Source organism: Pyrus communis, chromosome 7 (assembly GCF_041283825.1).
Source record: "Pyrus communis isolate YQ-2024b chromosome 7, ASM4128382v1, whole genome shotgun sequence".
NCBI classification, from domain to species: Eukaryota; Viridiplantae; Streptophyta; class Magnoliopsida; order Rosales; family Rosaceae; genus Pyrus; species Pyrus communis.
Window position 1 is genome coordinate 4,189,024 of NC_142571.1, and position 27,399 is coordinate 4,216,422.

Here is a 27,399-nt window from a genome sequence, read left to right on the forward strand (position 1 = left end):
TCCCTACAAAATTATTTATTCAGGTTGATGAAAACAGGTATTACCCAAATGGTTTCAACAATGAATTCTTATTTCAAGAAGAGAGAAGTGCTTTGTATCATGGTAAGCCTCAATATTATTATGATGTACCGACACAAATTGAGGAGTGTGAATATGATGGTGATGGTGATGGTGACCAAAAATCTAATACAGAGAATTCCCTTTATGAGGAAAGCGATAATGATGATGACACTGGTGATTTTGATACAGACAGTTCCTTATATGATGAAGATAATGATGCAATGCTTGAAGATGACAATTTCAATGACAATGCACATGCACCAAAGAGTTTCATTGGATGCAGTAAGAAAAAAAAAACAATTGGGAAACAGATATACAGGTTGAGGATTTGAACATGGAGGAGAAGCAGTATAACTTAGATGAATTACATTCGCCATTGAACTCTGATGAAGAAGGACATGGTCGTAGATACAAAGAGTTTAATGTTGACATTGATATGGAAAGCCCGCAATTTGATGTTGGGATGAAATTTCCAAGTAAAAAGGTGTTAAAGTAGGCTATACAAAAATATGGAGTCCTAGGGTCATATGAATGTAAGATAGGGAAGAATGATATGATCAAGTTGTCTGCTAAGTGCAAGCAAGGTTGCAGTTGGAGGTTGTTTGCTTTTGTGATACAAGGTGAAAATACTTTCCAAATCAAGAGCTACACTCCTGGTCATTCATGTTCAAAAGGTTTCTCTAACAAAAACATAACTTCAACTTTTCTTTCTGGAAGATATATGGGTAGGATTAAAGATGATCCTAAGATTAAGAAGAAAATGCTTCAATAAGAGATATACAGAGACTTGGGATGAAGTCTCAACATACCAATGTTACAAAGCTAAGAGAAAGGCTATAACTTTAATTGAGGGGACTTACGCTCAACAATATGAAAAGTTATGGGAGTACTGCGAGGAGGTTAGAAAGACAAATATAGGCAACACTATGATGATGAAGGTGGATCCTCCTTATTTTCAAAGACTTTATGTGTGCTTGGATGCATGCAAACATGGGTTTGTATCTGGTTGCAGACCTTTGATAGGTGTAGATGGCTGCCACCTTAAGGGAACATTCCAAGGTAAATAATTAATTTGTAGTTTTATTTCGCATCAACTCATGGAGACGTGGTACTAATTTAATATAACATATATATATATATATATATATATATATATATATATCTATATGTGCATATTAATTCGATACCTTGGTAGGGCAATTACTTGTGGCAGTGTGAATTGATGCAAATGATAATATGTATCTCATTGCTTATGCGGTTGCTGAATTGGAGACTAAAGAGTCATGGTGTTGGTTTTCAACTTTTGATTGAGGACCTTGGTTCAGTTAGTGAACATAGGTGGACCTTTATTTCAGATCAACAAAAGGTAATTATTTGCTTTAATTTCTTTGCTATAATAATATTGAGATGTTAAGAAAAAACTTTATATCATTTATTGGTGTTAAGAGTTGTATATATAAAGTTATATGAAAAGCTTTTATGTTGCTTGATTGATTAACAATGATGTACAATGTATACCTTCTTTTATTTATATATATAGGGATTAGATAAGGCTTTTCAATCAGTGGTACATGAAGCATCTCTTGGATGGTGTGTGAGGCATCTCTATGAAAATTTTAAGCAACTTTTTAAAGGTCAAGCACTGAAGGAAGTGCAGCCATGGCATCAAATGAAGTAGATTTTATTTGTGAGATGGAAAAATTGAAAGAGTCAGATGAAAAAGCTTATAAATGGTTGAAAAAGAGGGATCCAAACATGTGGGCTAGGCATAGGTTCAGTTTGAAGATCAAATGTGATATGTTGCTGAACAACTTGTGTGAGTGTTTCAATTCCTGGATTTTGGCTACTAGGGATAAACCAATACTTACCATGCTTGAGATGATTAAGTGTAAAATAATGAGAAGGTTGCAAGTCAAGAGGGACTGATTAGTAAATTTGAGGGTCCAATTTGTCCCAAGATCCAAGGAAAGTTAGAGATAAATAAAACTTTGTCTTATGGATTCAGACCAGTGTATTATGGCAATGGAGTGTTCCAAGTGGGGGACTCATTGGTTGATCAACATGCGGTAAATTTGTGGACAAAAACTTGTAGTTGCAAGAGATGGGAGCTCAATGGAATACCATGTATGCAGGTTATTTTTGCCATCTTCCACAATCGACAACAAGCTGAAGAGTTTGTGGATCAATGTTACACTCCATATGCTTATTTGAGGGCTATTTCCTCAGTCATATATCCTATCAAGGGTATGAAGTATTGGCCAAAAGTTAACCAAACACCTGTCCTACCTCTAATGTTTAAAAAGCAGCCCGGGAGACCTAAAAATGGAGAATAATAAGGGATCCTGAAATGGAAAAGAACAAAGATCCCACCAAATTGGGTAAGAAGGGGAGTAGTAAAACATATACAAAGTGTTGGGAGAAGGGACACAAAAGAGTTGGATGCAAAAATCAACCTTGAGAAGCTCCAAGTGGGGTTTATATAAACAAACGATGGGCTTATCTATTTCATAAAGATGGTAGTCATGGTCGGGGTGTGAACAACAATGAAGGTAATGAACAAACTCATCCTACTCCTCCATATTAGTGCTCCAATGTCAAACAAAGTGGTGAAGTCTTTGTGCCTCAAACGAATGTAACTGTAGAGTCATCTAGACATACTTTTAATAAGAAGAATGCAAGACCGTCTAATTTACAAGTAAAGAATAATAGACTTGACTTGTTACTTTTCAAATTAGAGGTAATATTTAATATTTATGTTGTTGTTAATTTTAATTGTGACAGGCGAAGAAAGTTACCAAAAAAAGAATGGTATAACTCTACAGACTTCCCAACCTAAATACTTCAATCTTGCCAATGTAAGTTATCATATTACATTCCTTGCTTTATTTTCTTAACACAACTACCAACCTGCACATATATTATCAGGTATAGTTGTTTAATACTTACATTTGCAGTTTCATCCACCTCAAAATTTTGTTCAACCAACCATCACCAGAGGCCCTAGAGGGGGCACTTTCATTACACCATAAATGTGTCAAGGACACCAATTACATGTCAAATAGAGACAAGACCAATTGGCACCAAAACTTCTTCACAAGCAAACTGGCCTCTGATGCCACAAATAGTCCTATACTCTAATATGTATAGGCCTAGAGAAGGCACTTTCATTATACCAAATGTGACAAGGCCAAGTGCAACCCCAACTTCTTTGCAAGCTAGGCTTCCAATGCCGCAAGCAGTCCCAGGCTCTAGTATGTACATGCCTAGCATGTACAGGCTAAGCATACAAACTACACCTTCAACTTTAAGTACGTCTGGAACTTCACATTCATGGAAACCACTTAGCAAAGCTGTTTATACAACAAAAACAACTAAAAGTTCAAAGAAAAAGAATATTTGATTGTAATTTGAGTTCTTTTTAGTTTTTCTTTGGCAGTAGGGATTATGTTAAGTTTTATCTATGTGATGAGAAAGACCATGTAGTACTTATTTTTGGTGGAGTTCAAAGGAACTTCATTTTAAACTGTTTGGATTAAAGCATGGGTTTTATTTTTTACATTTACAAAAGCTTGGAATTAGTTTTCTTTGTGATCTTGCTAGAGTTCAATTTGAAGTTGCTTTTTGTTTTCGTTTGTGCATATAGGAATATACTTGTGATCAAGTTTATGTGCAGATTTAATTGGAACAAATGTAGTCTCATTTATACTAAAAGTGAACAAGAAAACAATAATCTCATATTTAAATTTTAAATGAATAACTTTCTCAATTTATGTAATTGTGACCAAGTTTAGTGAGTGTACAATAAAATTACGTTTCTGTGTCAATTTTAATTGTCTTTTAGCTGATTGTCTTGAATTGGCTAATTGATATAAACACAGGGACCAATTTGGCCAAATTAAAAACACATGAACTAAATTGGCTGATTGAGTAAAATACAAGGACCATGTTGACATTTAATCGAAAAGGAATGAACATGGGACTTGGAAAACCTTCAAATACATTCAAAGGAATAAGGTCATCTCCAACCGAAAGGTCCAGATGGCTGAAAATAGCTTGAAAAACCATCTCCAATTGTGTTAAAAAATTAATAACTTACAAAATAAAAATTTTCACCACTTATATAAAAACACGTCATGTACCTCCTATGTTCCGGTCATAATTAAAATTTTCTTGCTCACAACAATGAGAACATCATTGACATTTTCTTTCTTGGAAAACACTAATCGACTGCCACCAGAGAGAGCTGAAACCCCCTTTGCAGCAAGAGCATTAAAGACTAAGATATCTTTTTTTTTTTTTTTTTTTTTTTTTTTAATGGAGATTAGTTAGAGCAACTCCAGCATGAGAAGGCCCCTTAGGGCAACTTCCTATTCAATCTCCTCCAATGAATAGTAATTGCCTTTAGTGAATAGTAATTGCATTTTGCATTTCCACCTCTAAATTGAATAGATATGGCAATAGGCAGTAAAATATTAGTATTTTTTATTTTATAAAAAATAAAAAATAATTTTATTTTTAATTTCGGATATGATTTTTAATTGATCTCGTTGAACCACGTGTCATTAAATAAGAAATTACAACCCAAAGTATTTGAGAAAATATAAATTTGTGGTGTAAGTTGGAAGATAATGATAACATATTTAGAGAAAAATTAAATCAATATTTTTATTAATATTTTTTATTTTTTATTAATTTTAAAACGTGGATCATTCTGACATCGCCCAAGCATCACACAGCCTCAGTCTCTCAGGCCACCAATTCGAGCCGGACCTCTCACTTGCCCCCCCCTCCCTCCCTTCAGTCCACATTGCAGCTCTAGCTACTGGGTTGGAAAAATGGCCGGTCCATCAGGCTACTCCTCCAGCTGGAATTGCTCTTATGAACTTACATCATATCAAACTTTAATGACACGAATATTTATTTTTAAATTACATTTCATAACTTATTTTTATAAAATATTAATCAAATTGAAACTATTCGAGCCTTCTAAGTTTAGGAGTTTAGGAGGTTAATAATTGTTGGATAAGTCGAACTAAAAAAGTTGCACACGCTCACTCACAGGGACTCGCAGTCGCAGAGAGAGTAGAATACCAGAAGAAGTTGAGAAATGGCAGCGATAACTCGATTGCAGCAAATGCAACTCCCCCACTCTCCTCTCACGGTCAAGCCTTCCGTACTGTTCCCCAACCCCAACCAGCTCCGCCGCTCACGTCCCCGCACTTTCTCCACCGGTCCTATCCTCTGCTCCTCCAACTCCCCTCATCTCCCTCAGGTCCTCTCCCTCTCTCCATAATTGATACCTCTGACGTGCAATCTGTATGTATTTGATTTTGTCTTGTGTGTGGTGTTGGTCAGAGCTCGGTTTCTGCGGCAGGAGCGAATACCTCAATCGTTGGGGATCTGCTCGACTACCTCAACGAGTCTTGGACTCACTTTCATGCTACCGGTACTCATCACTCTATCATTTTATGTTGTTTTTTAGTGTGTGTGTGTATTTTCTGTTGAAATTTTTCGTAAGAATCCGTTTGGTTACTGGGAAAATCAGGGGAAGGAAGGGAAAGGAATTGAACAATATGAACTCCGTGGCATTTTCTTTTGCATCTGCTAGGATGTGGATAATAAGAAAAACTGATCTTTAGAATATGTTTCCGAGATTCAAAGCTTAGTTTGGTAATATTTCCTTTTGAATTCAAACAATCGCAATGTGCTCAAAAGCAAAGCAAATTCATCCACTTCGAGGCTAAACCCCGAGGGCTTAAATATGACTTAACTTTAAATTGTTAACTTTGATCCAATTATGAGGCCAATGAATGCTTATGTATGAAGAAAGAGGTGCTGAATTGGATACATGTATGGTCTTAGTTTTGTTCTAATTTAGGATTTGGTCTTCTTTGCAGCTGAAGCGAAAAGACAACTAATTGCTGCTGGTTTTCATTTGCTGAGTGAGAATGATGAGTGGGACCTGAAGCCTGGTGGCCGCTACTTCTTTACACGGAATATGTCTTGTTTGGTTGCGTTTGCTGTTGGAGAGAAGTGAGTGAAACAGATCTATCAGTTGAAAAATAGGATGATGGATTTAGAATCATCAGCAACTATGCATTACTACTAACCTAATGGAGTATGTGACCAGTTACAGTTGGGTGACATGGGTTTACAAATTGTGTAACCTTTGTTATTGAATTCTGGATATTTGTGTCACCATCATTTTCTTTTGACATAGATTTACCGCATATATTGAATTATCTTTATGGTAATAAAATCTCTGTAATGCCTGTTATTTTGTTTATTGCTTTGTATACAGCTCAAGTCATTCCTTCTTTCTTTTTTTACTTTTTTTTATTGTTAGGTTTGTATTTGTAGTTCTACCTGATTGGCACTTGTTAATCAAAAGTTATTCTTAGTTCTTCAGGTATAGTGTTGGTAGTGGTTTCCATGTGATTGCTGCACACACAGACAGTCCGTGTCTAAAATTAAAGCCAAGATCTGCATCATCCAAGTCTGGTTATCAAATGATCAATGTGCAGACATATGGAGGTGGTCTCTGGCATACTTGGTTTGATAGAGACCTAAGTGTGGCAGGCAGGGTGATATTGAGAGGCAGTAAGGGCTCCTTTTTGCATAAGCTTGTCAAAGTGAAGCGACCTCTGTTACGAATACCGACACTGGCCATTCACCTTGACCGGTTAGAAAATGCTCCTGTAATGCGTAGTTCTTTTGAGTTATTTATTTATTTATTTATTTTTAAATTTTTAAATTTTTAATTTTTTACCAAAATGTACCTTTACTTGGTTCAATGAAAATGTGAACACTGTATATGAATGATGAAGACCTTATTGATCAACAATTGTAGATGCTTGAGTCCAGTTAGATTGAATTTTAAGGTGGAGTCAATATAGGGTGCTCCACGAGATGGGTACAAAGTTAGCAGATTAATTGGACTGACTTGTCTGTTCAGAAAGGTTTTGTTTCTCTGAAGAAAAGTTAAGCTTTGCAATTGTTAATTTTGTTAAAATGTAATTTGGTAAACTGAATTTATATTTGTGTCTGAAAGGGGATTCTTTGATCAAGAGGAAGATAAGAGGAAAGGTTAACCTTGAAGGAAATGTGCTGTATATGAATTTATTAGATTGAATGTATTAACTGGAGTGTGAGACAACATTCTGGAACAAAAGCTTATGTTTTCATGCACAAAAGCTCATTGAATGTTGATAAAGGTTATTGATACATTAATAACACTGCTCTGTGAAAGACTATCTACGTTGGTGATCATAGATGTATTATCTATTACTTTAATTTGTTTAACTTAGCAATTGAATATATAATCTAAGTAAATGTCCCTATACTACTAAGATAGTAGTTTTCCAGTTTCTGAGAGGATCTATGATTGCGAAGGAGGGTAAAAATCTTAGTATATATGATCGTGAAAGATAAATATTTGAAGCTTATACTTATAACTGAAGGCTTCCATGTGCTTTAAATTGAGATTTCAAGTTCTCAGTTATGGCAGGGCTGCCCCTTAGCATTTAGGAGCACTCCAAAAAGTTATACCTGTTAATGAAGTCATGCTTTTGTTAGTTATCAAATATTCATATGTCATCTTGTTATAGTGAATGGCTATATAGGGCAGGTTTTTTAAGAGAATGCTATATGTATGCATACATTTGAACAAATAAATTTTTATTGGTTTAAGTTTTGAGGTGCGACAAGCTTGTACAATTTGACAATTGGTAGACAGTTCAATAACTTAGTTTCTAAGTAGTTATAGTCGAAGCTGCATCGTGTTTCATAACTATTAAGTAGTGTGTGACTTGTCTTAAGGCTTTCTAATAGAGCCAGTTGTTGTGCAGATCATCTCATTGTTTTTCCTTTGCTTGTTTAGCACAGTAAACAAGGATGGATTTAAACCGAATATAGAGACTCAACTTATTCCTTTACTGGCATCCAAACTAGATGAAGCATCTCTGGAGACAAAAGAGAAAAGTACCACAGCATCTTCAAAAGCTGATCATCATCCTTTGCTCATGCAGGTATTTGTTTGGTGTTCCATAATTAGTTGGTAAAGCTTCTAAAGTATCTTTGAAAAGTATAAGCTGGGATATTCTATCTGTTAGTGTTTGCGGCTTGGGAATATGCGAGCTTGCCCTTTCCTTGTATCTTCTGTAATGTGACTATAATTGAAAAATGAAAAAATCTTATTTATGTCAATCTAAAAGACTAGAAGCATATTGTTTCACAAAATTCACTTGTATATTCAATAAAATAATTAAAAGATAGAAATTGAAATGAGAAAAAGCGAGCAGTACTCCAATGCTTATGAGAGTTGTATGATCAGTGCTTCTGCGGTTACCTCTATCATTTTTAGGTATGAATGGTAGAGTATAGATGTAAATTTGCAATGGGAATTTGCAGGAAAATTACTATATTCATAGCAATGTCACTGGTGTTAGCACTGGGAACGCATTCTTATTTATCTGTTGTATGCAACTGTTAGAGGTAATAGACTTTCTTGTCAATTTAGGATAATACATTCAATCTATATCACTCTCTAATCTCTGAGTAGATATCCTAATCAGCAAATACCGTGGCACTAAATAAAAGTGGTCTTTATATATAAAGAAAATTAGAAGATGTGAAATTATCATGTTCGTTATAGTATATGGGCATTCCCATATCAAATAACCAAATGATCCGGTTTCCATTTTTGACTTATACACAAGTGAATTCTGTTTCTATGTAACATTGTAACTTTTCAAGTTATCCATTTTTGTGATCACTGTTAAAGTAATGGTGCACTTGTTTTGGGTGTAAAACACTTTTTATTGAATTACAGCTGTGGTTTTCAGGTTTTATCAGATGAGCTCAATTGTAACATAGATGACATGGTGAGTATTGAGTTGAATATTTGTGATACCCAACCGAGCTGCCTTGGAGGTGGAAACGATGAATTTATTTTTTCAGGAAGGTTGGATAATCTGGCCTCGAGTTACTGTGCGTTAAGGGCTCTCATTGATTCATGTGAATCACCTGGTGATATATCAAGTGAACATGCTGTACGGATGGTTGCTTTATTTGACAATGAAGAGGTATTTCCTTCATCAGAAGTTCTTGCAGCATGAATTTTCCCTTATCCCGATCCCATATTTTTATTTGTTACTTGAAGTACTGAAGTTCTGTATTCATATGCTTCTAGGGATAGTTTGCGTGCCTCACATATTCTCCTTTTCCAAAACTAGATTTTCATTATCTAATATCCATGACGATGTAAAATTACGTGAATGACTATAAACACTATTAGTTATACCATGCGGAGTGGACCCTACATAGGTGTCACACACACTGAGAGGTAGAGTCTGTTTCTTGCAATGCCCCTCAATGTCATTGATCACATTTAACTTTACTGTGTGGCTGATGTTTTCAACAGCCTGCGATTATCTGCAACACTCATGCCATCCTGAAAATTAAAATTCGTGCTTGCATGTGTGTTGCATGACCACACATTCTACACTCTACAGAAAGAGAGTAATTACTTTCTGTTGTAGAGTTTCAACAATTGAATCATTTTATGATGGTTCTTATTTCCACAAGGAACATCCCCTTCTTACTCATGTTGCATTTATAGTGATGGTAATCTTTCGTGTGCATTTTCTCTTGCCTTTTTGGCCAGTTCACAGATTCTATCTTCAACTCTTCTTGTTTAGGTTGGTTCAGGTTCAATTCAGGGGGCTGGTGCACCAACGATGTTTCAGGCTATGAGACGTATAATTAGTTGCTTAGCTGAAAAATATGTTGGTGAATGTGCTTTTGAGCGTGCAATTTGCCAATCATTTCTTGGTAAGTTTGAGTCACACCTTTATGAGTTTTTCCCACTGGACCTTTAATAATTCTCTCTCTCTCTCTCTCTCTCTTAAAAAATTATCTTGAATTTTATTTTTCATTTAGCTCTAAAATGTCTATTGCACATTCAAAAGACGAATGGAAAAATGTCCATGCCATGAAAATATCTTGCAATTCACTTTTCATTTAGCTTTACATTTTGGTTTATGGATTCAAAACACGGAACGGTTTTGAGATTCCATTCCTATATTTTGCAAGCACATTCTCAGGAATCTGATAACTGTTATGTGTGCACGCTTAAGGGGTACTTCCTGGTTACCATTTCCCACTGTTACCAAACACGTGAATGATAGCCTTTTTGTTCTCTTCGCCCAAAATAGACATGGGAGTTGCAATCCTAAGCAACACACTATGCGAAGAAAATAAACTGTAAAGGGAATTACAAAATCTCTAACTGTATGTTTTTCGATAAAGGGTTTACGGTTTTGAATCAGAGACTGTATTATAGCTAATTTTATTCTTGTGACCAGGATATAACTTCTTTTTATTAATTTCTTTGTTCTTAGGTAATGTATCAACATAATCTCTAAGTGTATATTTGGGATGCTTTCTTAATAGTGTCTGCAGACATGGCTCATGGAGTACACCCAAATTTCATGGACAAGCATGAAGAACACCATCGTCCTGAAATGCAAAAAGGTCTAGTTATCAAGCATAATGCAAACCAGCGCTATGCTACTAGTGGGGTCACATCTTTTATTTTCAAGGAAATTGGCAAAATCCATAACCTTCCAACTCAGGTATTTACTGTTGGACACCCAGTTTGATTAATCCATTTAACAATCTTGCATTAAATAAGTCATTAAGTAGGAATCCCATGCTTTAAATAAGTTGAATAGAGTAGGTTCCCCTTTCCTTGGAAACTGACCTTATGTTCTGTGTTATTCATGTATTATACTAACATCTTCATGGAGAGAAATTTATCTCTTTTCCTTTACTAATGACCGAAACAGGATTACTTTCTGAATGTTTATATATTGCTCACTTGTTACATAAAAAAACTGAAATCCAAGCCACAAAGAAACTCCAAAGTTAGTAATTCGTGTTAAAAAAAAAATAAGAATTTTCTTCCCTATTCAATTTAATGTCTCCTTTATGAGATAGCATCATAGATCAGATACATCACTCTAAAGATAAATCAGTCCGTTTTTGGAATTCAATTTAAAGCATATTGTCGTAAGAAAAAATTGATGTCACATGTCTCATTGATTATTTTGACATTCTTTACTTCAGAATCTCAGATAACAATAACTTAGCTCATAGCTTTTACTTGCTCTATTATTTCTCTTAAGGAATTTGTGGTGAGAAACGATATGGGATGTGGATCTACCATAGGTCCCATACTAGCTTCAGGGGCTGGCATTCGTACTGTCGATTGTGGCATTCCTCAGCTTTCTATGCACAGGTATCGTGTCGCAAATCAACATAAATCTCAAAATTTTGATGCCAACTGATATTTTTAATTATGAAGATCATATTTTCATAATTGATCTCACTCCCGAGCTTCATTTATTTCATATTTTCATGTCGTGGCATATCTTTGGACGACTCTAGTAAAGTGAGCCTCTCTCTAACCGTCTAATGAAAAAAATGCAGCTGATAGTAAAGTGAAATAATATGTTTCATTAACTATCTTAATAGTGCTTAAATTATTAAGCATTTTGATAATCTAACTGATAGTTTTCAATAAAAGAGGGGCTAATATTGTACGTTTATGTATTAGCACTCCTTTATAGGTTGAAATATAATGCGTCATGAGTTATCACTGTTGGTTTTGTTTATTTTCATCTCTAACTGCAGTGTGAGAGAGATTTGCGGGAAGGAAGATATCGATGTTGCATACAAATACTTCAAGGCATTCTACCAAACTTTCTCAAGCATAGACAGGAAGCTGGATGTAGATTCGTAAGTCGCCTTTTATTACTCTGTTGAATTTATTATTCTATCATCTGTTTGTGCGTGGGCTGAGACAGACAGAGCCTGAATAAATTCCTTCGTTTGAAATGTTTACTTTTCATCACATAATTTTCAATGCAAAAGCAAAATTTGTTCGAGATGGGCTAGGTAACAAGAACTTCTTTCCTTTTTTGGGGGGGAAAGGTAACAAAAACTGCAACAGTTGGAGGGGGGGATTATTTCTGCTAGGCAAATGTGTGCCTGGCTAACCCTTATTGCAACTGATGGATCCGAGGAAGCAGAACGAACGTCAACATCGGCATTCGGGCTTGGTTTTGAGTTGCCTCTAGAGAGTTTCTGCTTGAGCTCCGAACAAAGCCTGATTCTCTTTGTTGGATTATGCCAGTTTTGCAAGTACATGTGCAAGTTGCGCTTCTCCATACCGATTTGCTCCCATTGTCCCTGAAACAATGAAACAGATCGTTAATGTCAAGTATTTATGATAGGCAAATGACACTACTTTTCGGTTTCTCATTTGCGCTGCGAGTATACGAAATAACGTTCTAAATGAGCTGCGTACATTGAACTGGATACCAAAACCGAAACCAATTTCGTACCAAGCCACGCCAGTTGGTTTGTGTTTTTCCGGTTACCAAAATCGAACCAAGCCACGCCAATTTCGAACCAAAATCGAAATGAGCTACCATTTCATCCTCCATGACCAATTTTCAATAAAACTGTACTATCCGTAATCTGGTGTAACCAAATTCACTCGTGTTATTAAGCGTGTATTACTCAAGTAGAACAACGAGAATTTGAGGGTCACATCTCTTACAACTGCTTGTTGGTAGTCACAACCAACGTTCTTGTAAGTTCATATAATACATAGAGAGCTGTCTTTGGATGCGACATTATGGCACACCAATGCAACTCAGACGGTGTCTAAGTTCTAAATCCTAGCTTTCACAATACCATGCATAGATTGTGGACAATTTCACACCTGAGTCCCTCCTAGCCCCAGGCGTGAGAATAAAAATAAAAATGGAAAATCCCGAACCGGCCCCTTCCAGTCCCAAAACCGAACCGAAAATTGCCCGACCTGAAGCCAAACCGATCCCAAAATTTTCGTTTTGGGATTGAGGCTCCTCTATGTAATCAGTTGGGAATCCCAAACCGAACCAAATATCAACATATTTTATTGTCTAGAGGGTATTAGGCTTACTTGTTTTTTAGTACAAGTAGCTACCAGGTTTGCTATGACTTTTTATTATCGTCCAACATTACAGACGTCTTTACTTCTGTTCAATATATAATGATTGAAGCTAATTTTGGTTGGTTAATCTGATGAATTCATTGATGGTCGCGTCTGATTAGCTAGTTGGTGAGGTAATAGCTTACCAAGTTGATGATCAGTAGCTGGTTCGAGAGGATGATCAGCCACATTGGGATCGAGACACGGTCTAGACTCCTAGGGTAGGCAGTAGTGGGGAATATATATATATATATTTGTTTATTTGTTTATTTATAATTTATAATTTAAAAATTACTTGAACCGTTGGATTGGTTAAAATTTAATCTCAATCGTCAATCGCAAATTAGCTCTATCCCAGACTCTCCTCATCTCATTAACTCTCGATATATATATATATATATATATATATATTTGTTTATTTGTTTATTTATAATTTAAAAATTACTTGAACCGTTGGATTGGTTAAGATTTAATCTCAACCGTCCATCGCAAATTAGCTCTATCCCAGACTCCTCATCTCATTAACTCTCGATCTCTCCAACACTCCAACCCTCTCGTCTCTCTCGAATCCGTGGCGGCGCTGCTCCGTCCACGTTCTCCGACGGGACTCCGGCCAGCCACAAGCAAGCCACACACAGAGACAAGCACACGCACCCTGCTAGGCCTCTTCTTCGTCTTTCGAGTCCCAAAATCCAGGTAAGGTTTTCTGGTTTAGGGCGGCCTTCACTTTTCGGTATGGTTTTTTTTGTTCTTTTCGTTTGCAGTCAATAAATGGACGTTAGTTTCTGGGTATCTTCTTCTCTTCTCTGAATTTTTCAAGGAATTAAAACTGCTTTATGCGTATCAGCTTATGCATGTAATTTCCGTAGGTGCTCTTTCGAGTTTCGGTTCCATAAATTGCGTTCTAGAATGGCTAAAAGCAAGGCGGCGATTGGGCTCTCGTGGGAGCCAAAGTTGCCGGCTTTTTCATCGGCCTCCAAAAATCGAGGTGGGTCTGGCTCCAAACCTCGCCCCGAAGCTAATCCGCTTTGGAAACCCAGCACGCAGCTTGTCGATGGCCTCTTCGTTCCGCCGAATGACCCGGTAAAGCGGAACAAATTGGCCAAGAAGCAGATCAAAGACACTGCTGGAACAAGCTGGTATGTTATCAGCTCAATTCACTCTGCTTCCTTTTAGTCTTGGGTTTTGTTAGATTCCCCTATATCATTGGCCGGCGATTGAAATTCATATTCTTTTTGGTGTTTCGTAATGTGTTTCTGATTTAGGTTTGACATGCCTGCACCAACCATGACCCCGGAGTTGCAGAAAGATCTCCAATTACTCAAGGTATGGTAACTTATGTTTTGTTTCAGTTATTTGTTTTCATTGGCACAATGTTGTAGTCCTGTGCATTCCTTGTTTTCTCGGTTTTGGGCTTGCCACGGTATTTGTTTTACTCTTAAGGATCTGTGTTTTCAGAAGTTTTTGTGGTTATAGTTGTAGTTACCATGTCATTGCATCAACCTTGGAAGTAATAAACATCGGACAGTCTTTAAACCCGAGTCTCTAGCATCGAGAATGTGATAAATGCCAATCGAACTTGGAAGTTTGCATTTGACAGTACACTTACTTTGGTATGATTCCAAGTGCTTGTCAAATTGGTTTTAACGAAAAGAACCATCTAAATGCAAGCACATTCTGTAGTGAGTGGTGTTTTTCTTGTCCATCCGCAGACCATATGTTCATCGAAACATTTAAACGAGATGGTAATTCTTTGGAATCTGGAACCCCTTCTAACATTCAGTTATTTTCCTGTATCATTCAGACCATTTCCGTTCTAAAGCATATCAATTGACATTTATTTGAACCTAGTGGGATGTATGCCTGCTCATGCACCATTTTACCGGGTTATTGATTTCGGGGTTATCCATTTGCAAGGATCACTATAATTATAACTTCTGCATTTTACTGTTTCGTTTATTTTTTGGTCCTATGCTTTCGTTGTTGTTAAAAGGAAGTATAGTTGGCTGATTCAATTTTCTAACTGCAGTTAAGGAATGTTATGGATCCAAAGAGACATTACAAAAAGGGTGATGCACAACCGAACAAGTATTTCCAGGTTAGAATATGGTATCACGATAACGTTACAAGAAGCCGTTCGTGGGATGTATTAGTACATTTGACGAGGTTATCTGCCTTGTGGCTGTTTATCAGGTAGGGACAGTGATAGAGTCCCCATTAGATTTCTTCTCGAGCAGACTTACAAAGAAGGAAAGGAAGGTGTCCCTTGCAGAGGAAGTGCTTTCTGATCGTAAACTTGGCAACTACAGGTAATAAGACAGCCAGAGGTTTCTTTCACGGGTTTTATTACTATGATGCTGTTGCTTATTTCGTTGATCCACCATACAGAAAGCGGAAGGTTCGCGAGATAGAAGAGAAAAACCGGCCGGGTGGAAATGAAAAATGGAAGATAAAGGGTAAAGGGTCGTATCAGCGTGCAAAGCAAAGAAGGCACTGATACATCTTACCTTGACCAAATTTTTGAGACTCTGGAGAGTTATTGATTTCACACAACCAAAGAAAGATTTTGATCATGTGTACCTTATTTAGTGAGAGTTTCTTGAAAGCTTCTGTTACTGCTTGCCTCTGCTAGGTGTTGGCCTGTAGCCTCTGGATCTGATTTCCGTGCTTGCGGGCAGCGAAATTTGACACGCCGTTTTTAGCTTTACGTACCATGTTTTATTGATGATTGTCGAATTGAATAAATCAAATGAAAACAATAACTAGCAGTACGTGAAACGTTTGTGTTTATCATTTTTCTTTATATTTCCTCCTTGACCTGGTGAGGCAAGACTACTACGTAGAATATCCAGAAGAAAGACTGCCAACTTTTATTAGAATAAAAATTGACAGCAAAATGGCACTTTTTACTTGTAACGTACCCAGAATTAATTTCAGAATTCAACAGAAACACTAGATCGCACCATGGCAATGGCTCCTCAGAATCTCCCAAGCGAGACATGCAGATACGCGTCGGGTTTGTTTTATAATTACTACAACAGATCTTATGAATTTAAATAAACCGTATTAAAAGAAATAACTACAGACCAAAGTGTCGTATGATACGTAACATGATGCAGAATACCTTCTTTTTTTCAACTATTAAGATCTTTTTGTCAGAAGAACCTGGATGCAGATCAAACTTCCCAAGGGCATACAAATAATTCCAAAGAATCCTCCTATGCAGACCCCCACTGGCTCTTTTCCGTGCATCAAGACAGCAAAGAGACACGTATCGATGCTGCTTACTCTCTAAACAAGTAACCAAAGCCTGCATAACAAAACCCAAAACAATTTGGATAAGCTTTAATATCGACATATATACAAATGAGGCGATCCAAGTATAACTCGAGTTGAAAACTGGAAAAATTAACAGCCAATTTGCTAGATCAAAATGTATCCCATCCACTTTCACCAACGGTGCGCCACCACATCTTATACCAGCCAGTGCACAAGCCTTGTTCGCGGTGCATGTGTGCATGTGATAGTATCAGGAGAGCATACCTTCATCCAAGCAGAGACATACTTTCTCAGCTCTGTTCAGATTCTTCTAAATCGTCTTCGTCATCATAGGGTCACAAAGCTCTCAAGAGAGCTTGTTTACATATAATTTCCAAACCCATGGAGCTTCTTCATTCATCACAGATGGAAGAAGCTTCCGTTGGAACCAAGGAAGAGGAGAACAGATGATGTCTGTGTCAATAGAAATGAGTCCATCCACTCAAGCCCCCCTTGGTTCCCTATGCCTGCACTCCTGCCAACTAAAACACGTGCGGCTCGCAGCCCATTATAATTCATGCTCGACTCCAAGCAGGCAGGGTGCAGGCACAGCCCCTGCCCCTCACCGGGGCCGGGCTAACCCAAAACTTGCATCAGGTTGCTGTTGATGAGACAGTAAAAAGAAATACATAAATAAATAAAACACAAGCACCATATTCCAAGCAGTCAAAACAAGTGAAACATAGTACTTGAGAAGCCTCAGGCAACACACCACAGTTTTTTTTATTTTTTTATTTCATCAAATAAAAATGCACAACGAAAATTGCAATTTAGAATGCAGACTTATGATTCTACTTTAGATGACATTTCCCTTAGTCTAGCAGGAGGAGAACAATTAAAGAAAATGAAGAAACTTTCTAGTAATAAAACAACAAACTTTTACGTAAGAGGACAGATTTTTGTTCATTCATATAGCTGCCTTAAATTTTACAATTATTTATTTTTTAGCCACTTATATCTATGAACAAATTTTTTTAAGCCCCATATTGAAGCAAAAAATAAATAAAACTTGAATTTTTTTGGGGACTTATTACTAGTTTATCCAGAAACAGCTGAAAAACAAAGAACGACAACTAGAGGTGATAAAAAACCGTTCTTTCTTTTGGTATACAAGGATTTCTACTTCTAAAAAAGGGATAGTAACGGCTAATGCTACACTTTTGGTCGTTAATAACAAGGTGGTACTAAAAATCATATTAAGGGGTGAAGTTCATGGAAAATAAGATTACAAAAAATCAATCAAGCAGAAAAGTGATACATGGAAGAGTACCCATTACATGTGCCAAGAGTACAGAGATAAATAATGATTTGGATCAACAATGATGCAGCACAAAATTATATCGGTGGGACCCATCTTTATTTAGTTGATAAATAATGAGTTGTGTTGTAATTACAGTGAAGTAGATAGGTCAGGTGGAGAGTTATGAATGCAGGATGCAAGAGAACCAACCAAAATATATTATAATGAGAAAGATTCTGTTCAGTGCCCTCAAATCAGAAATGTGCTAATGCAGTAGCAAATTCAAACCACGTTTGGAAAGAGGGGAAATAAAAAGATCAATTTTTTATTTTTTTTTCAAAAGAAGTACCTCTTCAACAAGAAGTTGACAAGACTTCTTAATTGACTTTCGAAAAGACAGCTGTTGAATTGCCATACCTGTGAAAAAGATTGGTGAACATGTTCATGAGGATGGACAAAGGGCATTCCAGGGCGCTGACAAGGATACTGGGATGAATGCAGATAAATGCCAGATGTAGATCGTGCACCAACATGATTTGGATTAAATGGAGTGATTATGGTCTCCGGATGACCATACCCAATGCCAGCAGGGGGCGATGGTGGAACCCAAGGCCCAGGTAGGTGTTGTGGAAGAGGACGAGTCTGATGTTCAGTAGAAATCTGAGGCCTGTGTGCAGAACCAAGTTGAGGAAATTCGGTGTTATAGTTCAATGCAGGTGTATACATAGGCTGGATGGTGTATGGGCCACCATTGAATCCAAAGCCAGGATCAAATCTTTGCATGTACCTGCAAAATATTTTACCATAAACTTTCGTTAGCTATAAAATAGAAAAGACCAAATAAACCAGGAGCTACATAACGTGTGCTCAAGAACAATTTTATGGTCAGGGCTACATGGAAATTAGAGGGACTACAACATTACACCTTTAAGTTCTTAATTTGTTGGATTCTATCAACTTGCAGCATTCATTAAGGATTAGTTGGATTTAAGAATTAACATAGCAGGTAAAGTATCAGAAGGCATGTAACGACCAGATCATCCAAAAATATCATGGTCACAATAAGACCAACTCCAATGGTGGGCTAAAAGCCAAATTACCCCCCAAAATTTCCCCCCAAACCCACTCCAACCCAAGGGGAAAATTTAGGCTAAATGCTAAACCAAGGCCAAATTCCCCCCGAAATTTAGCCCAAAAATCGGAGTGGACTCCACCCAATATTTATCGGAATTTAAATTTTTTTAGATTAAAATGTTCATAAAATTAATTTACGATAGTCTACATATTTATTTAAAAAAAAATTAATTTAACAAAAAAAATAACCTAAGTTCATTCTTTAATAATCCCGGACTAAAATTTTAGGCTAGAACGGTTGGAGCAGAAAAGTTGTTTCTAGGCTAAAAGCTAAATTTTCCGGGCTAAAATATTTGGCTTTTAGCCCAACCATTGGAGATGGTCTAAAGGACAGGCTTCAATACTGACAACACTAGCAACGCTGATAGGAACCATATTTTCAATAGATAGTTAAGATCATATTTTCTTTTGTTTGTTTAAGAAGAAAACAGAAAGGGACGAGTAGCTTAAGCAAATAGAAAACCATGACCATAAAAATAATTATGAGACGAGATTTTGCCTCCAAACACAAAAAGATGATGGTCCTCGCGTGAATGAAAGGACAGGCTTCAATACTGACAACAGTAACTATTTTGGTAAGGAAAATGATTACCAAACGAATAATAGAGAGAAGAATAAATGGTCATTACAGATACTGAATACCATACCTGTCATAGCTCCTGTCGTAATCAGGGTCTTTACGGTCAATCTCACGATCCCTAAATATAGCTACCCTATTATTTGGTTTGTACCTCCCAATTGGCTCCTTCTCTGGCCTAATTCTAGCTGTTCTACTGCTACTTGTTGAAGAATCGATTAAAACCCCACCAGAGTGCAAATCAGAAACACTTGGTAGATCTTCCACCTTTGGCATCACCAAGGGTACATGTTGTGGAGTATCCTGCAGTTTTGGTTCACTTTCTGATTTCCCACTTGAACTACCACTCACATTAATACTAGAGTTAAATATTCGTGCACGAGCCCTGTTATACTCTTCTTTCCGTTCTTCCACACTTTTAGCACTGTTTTCCTTTAACGAATTTGAGTTTGCACTGTTTCCACCCTGTGACCGTTTCTGTGGCCTCTGTTTTATTGCAACCTTAGTAACACCGCTGTCTTCTGACGGTAAATTAACAGGGATGTCTGCAAGGCGAATCAAAGGGAGTCGACACTCAGGAGTTTTGCGGACAATAATTCTGGAACCAGAGCCATCAGGTAAATTATCATCTAATAAAACCATTGACTGAAGCGAATAATGTTGAGCCACACGATGTGCAGCCAAGCGTAAATAAGAAGTGGGCAACTGCTGAAACTCTAGTTGCTGCTGAAGAGGATCACGGATAAACTTCTCCACATCTTGCTCCATTCGTAAAACTGCACAAGAAGATATCTATGAATAGGGTTTACTCTAGTTAATCCAAACAAGACAGCGCATTCTGATGGCATCTAACCAAACATATTATAATAATTATAATAAAATGGCCACGACAGTGACAAAAGATTCCAAGAAAATAAGGTTCACTTCTATTTCATTCGCCAACATCATTGAGCAGTTAATACAGGAAGTTTAACAAATTTCCCTCTTTTTAGTTTTACGGGAATTCACTCACTGAATTTTCTTACAACAAAAAAACCATCCTTCTCCTCCTTCCTTCAACCCTGAGCGACCTAACCAAATTCTTCCATAATCACTCACAAAATTTGTGTCAAACATTCCAATTTGATTAGGTTCGGGATCAGTAAGGTCGGATAAGGTAGATCTGGTAATCACTCTTTCACCTTCAACTACTACTAAACCCTTTTAGGAACTAAAACTAGCTAAATAAAGGAAATCCTCAGGCTCTTTCGATGTGAATGTGGACTAACAGATAAAATAAAATGGAAAAGCATTTCATGTGTTAGAAGACATATTATAACATGTCAGTTTCATCTCTATAGCTTTCCGACAAAGTACGAAGGAAGATCAAAACCATAGCAGCTAAAATTATGTGAATGGAAGTGTTCGGCCAGTAGCTTATGACTTTTCCTTATGCCTTCCTTTCTGTTATTCATACAGGCACTTCAAAAGAAAACCTTAACCGCAACGAAAATGGCATGGGCAGAAAATGCAAGCAAATGTGGAACAGGAAGTAAGCTGCATACAACCCACACAAGATTGCAAAACGAAAACTATAACAAAATTAGCCATAAAAAACCCCATTCAGCTTCAATTTCGTGTCGAGTTTTTCTAAGAAGCAAAAACATGAACTTAACTTTAGGGATGTACGCAAAGCTTACTTGATAGGCGCTCCCGAGGGTTTTGCAAGGCCTCGCGAAGGAACTGGTCGACCTGATTGACGGCATCCTCGGAAAAGTTATCAGAAGCGTCAGAAGAAGAGGAAACCAAAGGCGGGACGTCGGTAAGGCTTTGGGGGGGCTTGGAATCCTTGGTGGAGGAAAGCATCAGGCGGTTCAAGGCGTCGTCCAAACCGGCGACCTCCCATGACTCCGGGGCTCCGATATCCTCCGCCACAGAGCCCTCCATGGCCTATCGATCACTACCTCTCTCTCTCTCTATCCCTCTCTGCGTGTGTAAAATACGCGCAATCGAAAGGGGAAAGAAAATCGAGGTTAGGGTTTGAGGAAGGGTGACAAACAATTCATCGAAGGACGTGTGTGTCCTCTGAGACTGAGATCGAAACCCCAACGAGATTTTGGGGTTTGGATTTCATGTCAGATTGATTGGGCTTTTTCTTTAGGGTTTCGGAACGAGGATTGGGAGAGAGAGAGGGAGAGAGACAACGAATGGAATTGCAGAGAAAGGGAGATAGGTTTGACGATGGATTGTGGGTTTTCGCGAGTGGGTGCGTGGGATTTTCTTTCACACGTCACACGTGCCTCTTTGTTTTGTTTATTTTTTCATAAACTCCTTCGAATAGTGTGTGAACGCTGGGTGGGTTTCAAAATAGAAGTTTTAACGAAAAGCTCACGCTACTGTTTATTTTAACGAAAAATCATATTTTTACACTAAAAAGTCAATTATGATTATTCACTTTTCCCTTTATTTTGTCATTATCATTAAAACTTAAAGTTTTCAAACCCTTTTCATTAGTTTTTCTTTTCAAAATCGAAAAAAAATCGAACTGGATTAAAAAAAAACCAAACTAAATTGAAAAAATTGAAAGAAAATTGAACCGAATAATAATTTCAATTTTGGCCTTCAGTTTTGAAAAAAACCGAATAGAATCGAACCCAACCTCTAGTGAACAGATTTTCCAATCGATATACACCAGTGCAAGGAAGTTTTATTTTAAAATATCTCTCTACTTGTTTAATAACATATAGTATACTTATTCCGGTTACATTGAAAAAATCTTCTGCATAGTCAAATTTAAGATCAACTCTGTTCATTTATCGCTAGGTCATGGGACACTTGTCGACATGAGAATGCGGGGGCGGCTAGGCAGCTATGGAGTCCCCATCTCATCCACCCACTACAACCCTTTCAGTATCCCTTCATTTTCCTTCACTTGTACTTGCTGCACTTGTTTCTCCATTAAGAGCAAGCCCAGCGTGGGCAGTTGCTCGGGGGACAGGGGAGAGAACAGGGGCCCAAGGCCTCGTGGACCGGCTCCAGTGTGGGCAAGCCCGAGTGAAGGTGGAGGCCCGAGCTCCGGGCCCGTGGAGAATTGTCAGCCCGAGAGCCTGAGGCCCTGTGATGTCAGTGCTGACGTCAGGCTGGCGTCAGGCATTATTAAATTTTTTTTGTGTCAGGCGCGTGCACCCCACTCACGTGTGGGGGCGCGTCGCCGACACAAAATCAGAAAAAAAAAATTTACTTTTTAGTTACCGTTGGGAAGCCACGTGGCTTCCCACGGTCCGTTCAATCTCAATGGATATTTAATTTAAACCGTTCGATCTCAACGGTCAAAAAAAAAAAAAGTCTTATTTAATATCCACCGTTCGATCTGAGATCAACGATGGATATTAATATGCTTTATAAATAAAAAAACAAAAGAAAAAATAGTTTTAAAATTAAGAAAAGTTACCGTTGTGACACATGGCACAATCTGGAGTGTTGGAATTCAAATTTTTTTATATCCAACGGCAGAGATTAATTAATTGAATAAAAATTTAAAAAAAAATTGTAAAAAATTAAAAAAAAAAATCTGAATTTTTTTAAAAAAAAATTGTTTTTACTTTTTTGTAAATACCTTCTCATTATCATCTACCTTACACAACAATTTCTTATTTTCTCAACTACTTTCAATCACATTCCTTTCTTTGTCTCAAAGTTTCAATCCATTTTTTTTCAACAAAATGACCACTGGTGCAAGTACGAATTGGTCACTTCTTGAAGATGTTGCGTTGTGTACTAGCTGGGTTGAAGTTACTCATAGTTCGCTTACGGGTAATGAGATGCAGTTGCAAGAAATGTGGAGTCTTATTCATACCAATTATCTTGAGAAAATTGGTGGGCAAAGAACCAAAGAATCGATGTCCAGTCGTTGGAAATTACTTAGCCAATCGTTTAGTACGTGGAGAGACGCATTGGCACAAGCTAGTAGTAATATTCGAAACGGGGAAAATTACTCGGATCATGTAACAATATATTATTTATTTGATACCCAAATTTACATTATAATTATTTGTTTGTATTATTTATTTGTTACCTACATAATTTATTATTTATTGTTTGTATTATTTATTTGTTACCTACATAATTTATTATTTATTGTTTATATTATTTATTTGCTACCTACTTACATTATAATTATGTTGTTTGTATTATTTATTTGTTACTTATTTTCATTATAATTATTTCTTCTCGCGCATTGTGTAGGAACTTCAAGTACAAGCTTGGTACGCTGCCAAAACCAAAAGCAAAAATAAATCATTCAACCAGTGGGAATGTTGGAATATTGTCAAAGATTGTCCTAAATTTAGAGTTGTATCTGTCACGCCCCGATCTCAACAAACGTCGAGAATCGACACGTGACAAGGAAAATAACGTTTGTTGAATACGGTATGAGCGACTAAAGGAATTACTTTAAATGATAACCCAAATTAATATGAAGATAACTAAGTTCACCACTTGATATTTACAAATATGTACATTCCAAAAAGAAGTACAACCTTCGCCAGACCAAAAACAAGTTCAAGATGCTCAAAAGAAAGTCCCAAAATAAAAAGTACAAGAGTGAATCAAGGGTAACCTAACGCTCCAAGTCTTTGATACCGCACTGCTACCCCACCTACGACCGTCTCGAAGTCTACTCAACCTGTCACCTGTAAGTTCAGTGCCTACACCATCGAAATCGTACATCGGCAACCATCCACACAATATAAGCTGCGTGGGTTCGAGGTGAGTGACTTCAATATATGTGATATTAGTGATTACCTTGTTTTTTTAATTACTACTCTGTGAGGGTGTGACTTAGTTTATAAATATATTTCTATTGAATTATTATGTTAATACCTAGTTTTGATTTAAGATTATGGAATGAGATTTGATTATTACATTTTGAAATATGATGTAAATTGTTTGATTGGCATGATGTGATGAAATGTGAGGGCTAGTGGTGGGTCATTAACCCATTGGGGATTTGCTGTTTTGATATTGTTTCATTTATGATTCGTTGATCCATTCTAAAAGTTAGTATTTATGCTTTACTTCTCTTAGTTGAGCTTTTGTAAATGAAGTAACTTGTGCTGGTCTCAGTTCTTTGAACCATTGTACATTATGGGTGTTGGCTTTCCACGATTCCGTTGAGTGATGGTCCGGAATCGTACCCATTCGGATTCCGTTGAGAGATGGTCCGGAATCCCTCCTACTCCGCGATTCCGTTGAGTGATGGTCCGGAATCGTAACCATTCGGATTCCGTTGAGAGATGGTCCGAAATCCCTCTTACCCCGCGATCCCGTTGAGTAATGGTCCGAGATTGTATCCACCTGGGTTCCTTGAGTTTGAGTTGAGATAGTTGCAAAGGTGTAGGCTTTGGATAAACTGTGTCACCCTAATTTTACTTTCATTGTGTGTATGTGAAAATGGGTGTGAGATGTGATAGTTGTTTCAAATGAACTTTTGGATGTCCGGGTGACTCCTTTGGAGTTTCAAAGGGTTGGTATTGATTGTTATCAAGGAATTACATTCATTGTTTATAAATTATGTTTGATGGATGATTTTTAATAATTGTCTCTCATACTTTGTGTCAGTCGGTCCAAGCCCATTTAGGCGAAGGTGAAAATAAATAGATTGAACGATAATTTAAATACGACTGGGCAAGGATCTGTAGCGTGGTACCGATCTTTCCCAGTTCATATTTTTATTTATTTATTTTCTGCTTTTTTGTTTATTCCTTTGAGTTTTTTCTTCGTACATTACTTTATCTGAGTAACCACTATTAAATTCAAATATATTTAAATTTAGGTTTTAAATCGTTGATTACAAGTGTTTAAATATGTACGATAATAGATTTTGCATAAAAAAATATATTTTGAAGAATAGGAGTTTGATAGTTTGTTGTTATGGTAAGAGAACTAAAACAAAGATAAGCAAAAAAAAAAAAAAATTGAAAAGAGGGGTTCGGTATGAAGATAGCGATTCTTAACCCGAACTGTTGCTAAAACTCTAGCGACAGTTCTTGTGGACAATCGGTATCAAAGTATTGATCGTATCCTTTTCTATTTCATTTATTTATTTGGAAGCAAGTTTACGATTTATTAAGCAACAAATGTATATTTAATAGACTATTTAAGTCAAAAACTAAAAAAATAAGTGAAAAATATAGTAGGGAGGCCCAAAACATTGTTAAAATGACGTTCCACACTCAAGAATATAACAAAAAGTATTACTATAATCTTCAAACTTCCGATTAGGTGAAGGTGAAAATAAATAGATTGAACGATAATTTAAATACGACTGGGCAAGGATCGGTAGCGTGGTACCGATCTTTCCCAGTTCATATTTTTATTTATTTATTTTCTGCTTTTTTGTTTATTCCTTTGAGTTTTTTCTTCGTACATTACTTTATCTGAGTAACCACTATTAAATTCAAATATTTTTAAATTTAGGTTTTAAATCGTTGATTACAAGTGTTTAAATATGTACGATAATAGATTTTGCATGAAAAAATATATTTTGAAGAATAGGAGTTTGATAGTTTGTTGTTATGGTAAGAGAACTAAAACAAACATAAGTAAAAAAAAAAAAAAATTGAAAAGAGGGGTTCGGTATGAAGATAGCGATTCTTAACCCGAACTGTTGCTAAAAATCTAGCGACAGTTCTTGTGGAAAATCGGTATCAAAGTACTGATCGTATTCTTTTCTATTTCATTTATTTATTTGGAAGCAAGTTTACGATTTATTGAGCAACAAATGTATATTTAATAGACTATTTAAGTCGAAAACTAAAAAAATAAGTGAATAATATAGTAGGGAGGCCCAAAACATTGTTAAAATGACGTTCCACACTCAAGAATATAACAAAAAGTATTACTATAATCTTCAAACTTCCGATTAGGCGAAAGTGAAAATAAATAGATTGAACGATAATTTAAATACGACTGGGCAAGGATCGGTAGCGTGGTACCGATCTTTCCCAGTTCATATTTTTATTTATTTATTTTCTGCTTTTTTGTTTATTCCTTTGAGTTTTTTCTTCGTACATTACTTTATCTGAGTAACCACTATTAAATTAAAATATCTTTAAATTTAGGTTTTAAATCGTTGATTACAAGTGTTTAAATATGTACGATAATAGATTTTGCATGAAAAAATATATTTTGAAGAATAGGAGTTTGATAGTTTGTTGTTATGGTAAGAGAACTAAAACAAGGATAAGCAAAAAAAAAAAAAATATTGAAAAGAGGGGTTCGGTATGAAGATAGCGATTCTTAACCCGAACTGTTGCTAAAAATCTAGCGACAGTTCTTGTGGACAATCGGTATCAAAGTACTGATCGTATCCTTTTCTATTTCATTTATTTATTTGGAAGCAAGTTTACGATTTATTGAGCAACAAATGTATATTTAATAGACTATTTAAGTCAAAAACTAAAAAAATAAGTGAAAAATATAGTAGGGAGGCCCAAAACATTGTTAAAATGACGTTCCACACTCAAGAATATAACAAAAAGTATTACTATAATCTTCAAACTTCACGATTAGGCGAAGGTGAAAATAAATAGATTGAACGATAATTTAAATACGACTGGGCAAGGATCGGTAGCGTGGTACCGATCTTTCCCATTTCATTTTTTTATTTATTTATTTTCTGCTTTTTTGTTTATTCCTTTGAGTTTTTTCTTCGTACATTACTTTATCTGAGTAACCACTATTAAATTCAAATATCTTTAAATTTAGGTTTTAAATCGTTGATTACAAGTGTCTAAATATGTACGATAATAGATTTTGCATGAAAAAATATATTTTGAAGAATAGGAGTTTGATAGTTTGTTGTTATGGTAAGAGAACTAAAACAAACATAAGCAAAAAAAAAAAAAAAAAAAAATTGAAAAGAGGCGTTCGGTATGAAGATAGCGATTGTTATCCTGAAATGTTGCTAATAATATAGCGACAGTTCTTGTGGACAATCGGTATCAAAGTACTGATTGTATCCTTATCACTTTGGGTTGTAATTTATTA

The 27,399-nt window shown here is 36.4% G+C and overlaps 3 protein-coding genes and 1 pseudogene across 4 annotated transcripts; 3 read left to right on the forward strand and 1 right to left on the reverse strand.

Moving 5' to 3' along the window:
• Positions 1 to 1,815: 1,815 nt before the first annotated feature.
• LOC148695477 (uncharacterized) lies at positions 1,816 to 4,965 on the forward strand (annotated as a pseudogene).
• Positions 4,966 to 5,077: 112 nt separating this feature from the next.
• Positions 5,078 to 12,384, forward strand: LOC137734155 (putative aspartyl aminopeptidase). 2 transcript variants are annotated; one of them, XM_068473460.2, is made up of 11 exons: positions 5,078 to 5,332; positions 5,416 to 5,506; positions 5,958 to 6,093; positions 6,470 to 6,742; positions 7,940 to 8,087; positions 8,904 to 9,143; positions 9,759 to 9,891; positions 10,513 to 10,694; positions 11,247 to 11,359; positions 11,755 to 11,859; positions 12,055 to 12,384. In XM_068473460.2, the coding sequence occupies exons 1-11, from the start codon at positions 5,168 to 5,170 to the stop codon at positions 12,056 to 12,058; spliced, it is 1,590 nt and encodes a 529-aa protein (XP_068329561.2). In that variant the 5' UTR covers positions 5,078 to 5,167; the 3' UTR covers positions 12,059 to 12,384. The 2 variants fall into 2 exon arrangements, with proteins under 2 accessions (XP_068329561.2, XP_088553815.1); XM_088697689.1 differs by lacking the exon at positions 12,055 to 12,384 and having other exon boundaries at positions 11,755 to 12,008.
• A 1,277-nt stretch (positions 12,385 to 13,661) lies between these two features.
• On the forward strand, positions 13,662 to 15,892 carry LOC137733709 (rRNA-processing protein fcf2). Its single transcript, XM_068472867.2, has 6 exons — positions 13,662 to 13,798; positions 13,972 to 14,241; positions 14,368 to 14,428; positions 15,132 to 15,200; positions 15,296 to 15,411; positions 15,491 to 15,892. The coding sequence occupies exons 2-6, from the start codon at positions 14,012 to 14,014 to the stop codon at positions 15,597 to 15,599; spliced, it is 585 nt and encodes a 194-aa protein (XP_068328968.2). The 5' UTR covers positions 13,662 to 13,798; positions 13,972 to 14,011; the 3' UTR covers positions 15,600 to 15,892.
• A 55-nt stretch (positions 15,893 to 15,947) lies between these two features.
• On the reverse strand, positions 15,948 to 21,600 carry LOC137733708 (uncharacterized). Its single transcript, XM_088697690.1, has 4 exons — positions 21,051 to 21,600; positions 19,442 to 20,147; positions 16,646 to 18,447; positions 15,948 to 16,412 (listed from the first exon to the last, which is right to left on the reverse strand). The coding sequence occupies exons 1-3, from the start codon at positions 21,295 to 21,297 to the stop codon at positions 17,997 to 17,999; spliced, it is 1,404 nt and encodes a 467-aa protein (XP_088553816.1). The 5' UTR covers positions 21,298 to 21,600; the 3' UTR covers positions 15,948 to 16,412; positions 16,646 to 17,996.
• Between the last annotated feature and the right edge of the window lie 5,799 nt (positions 21,601 to 27,399).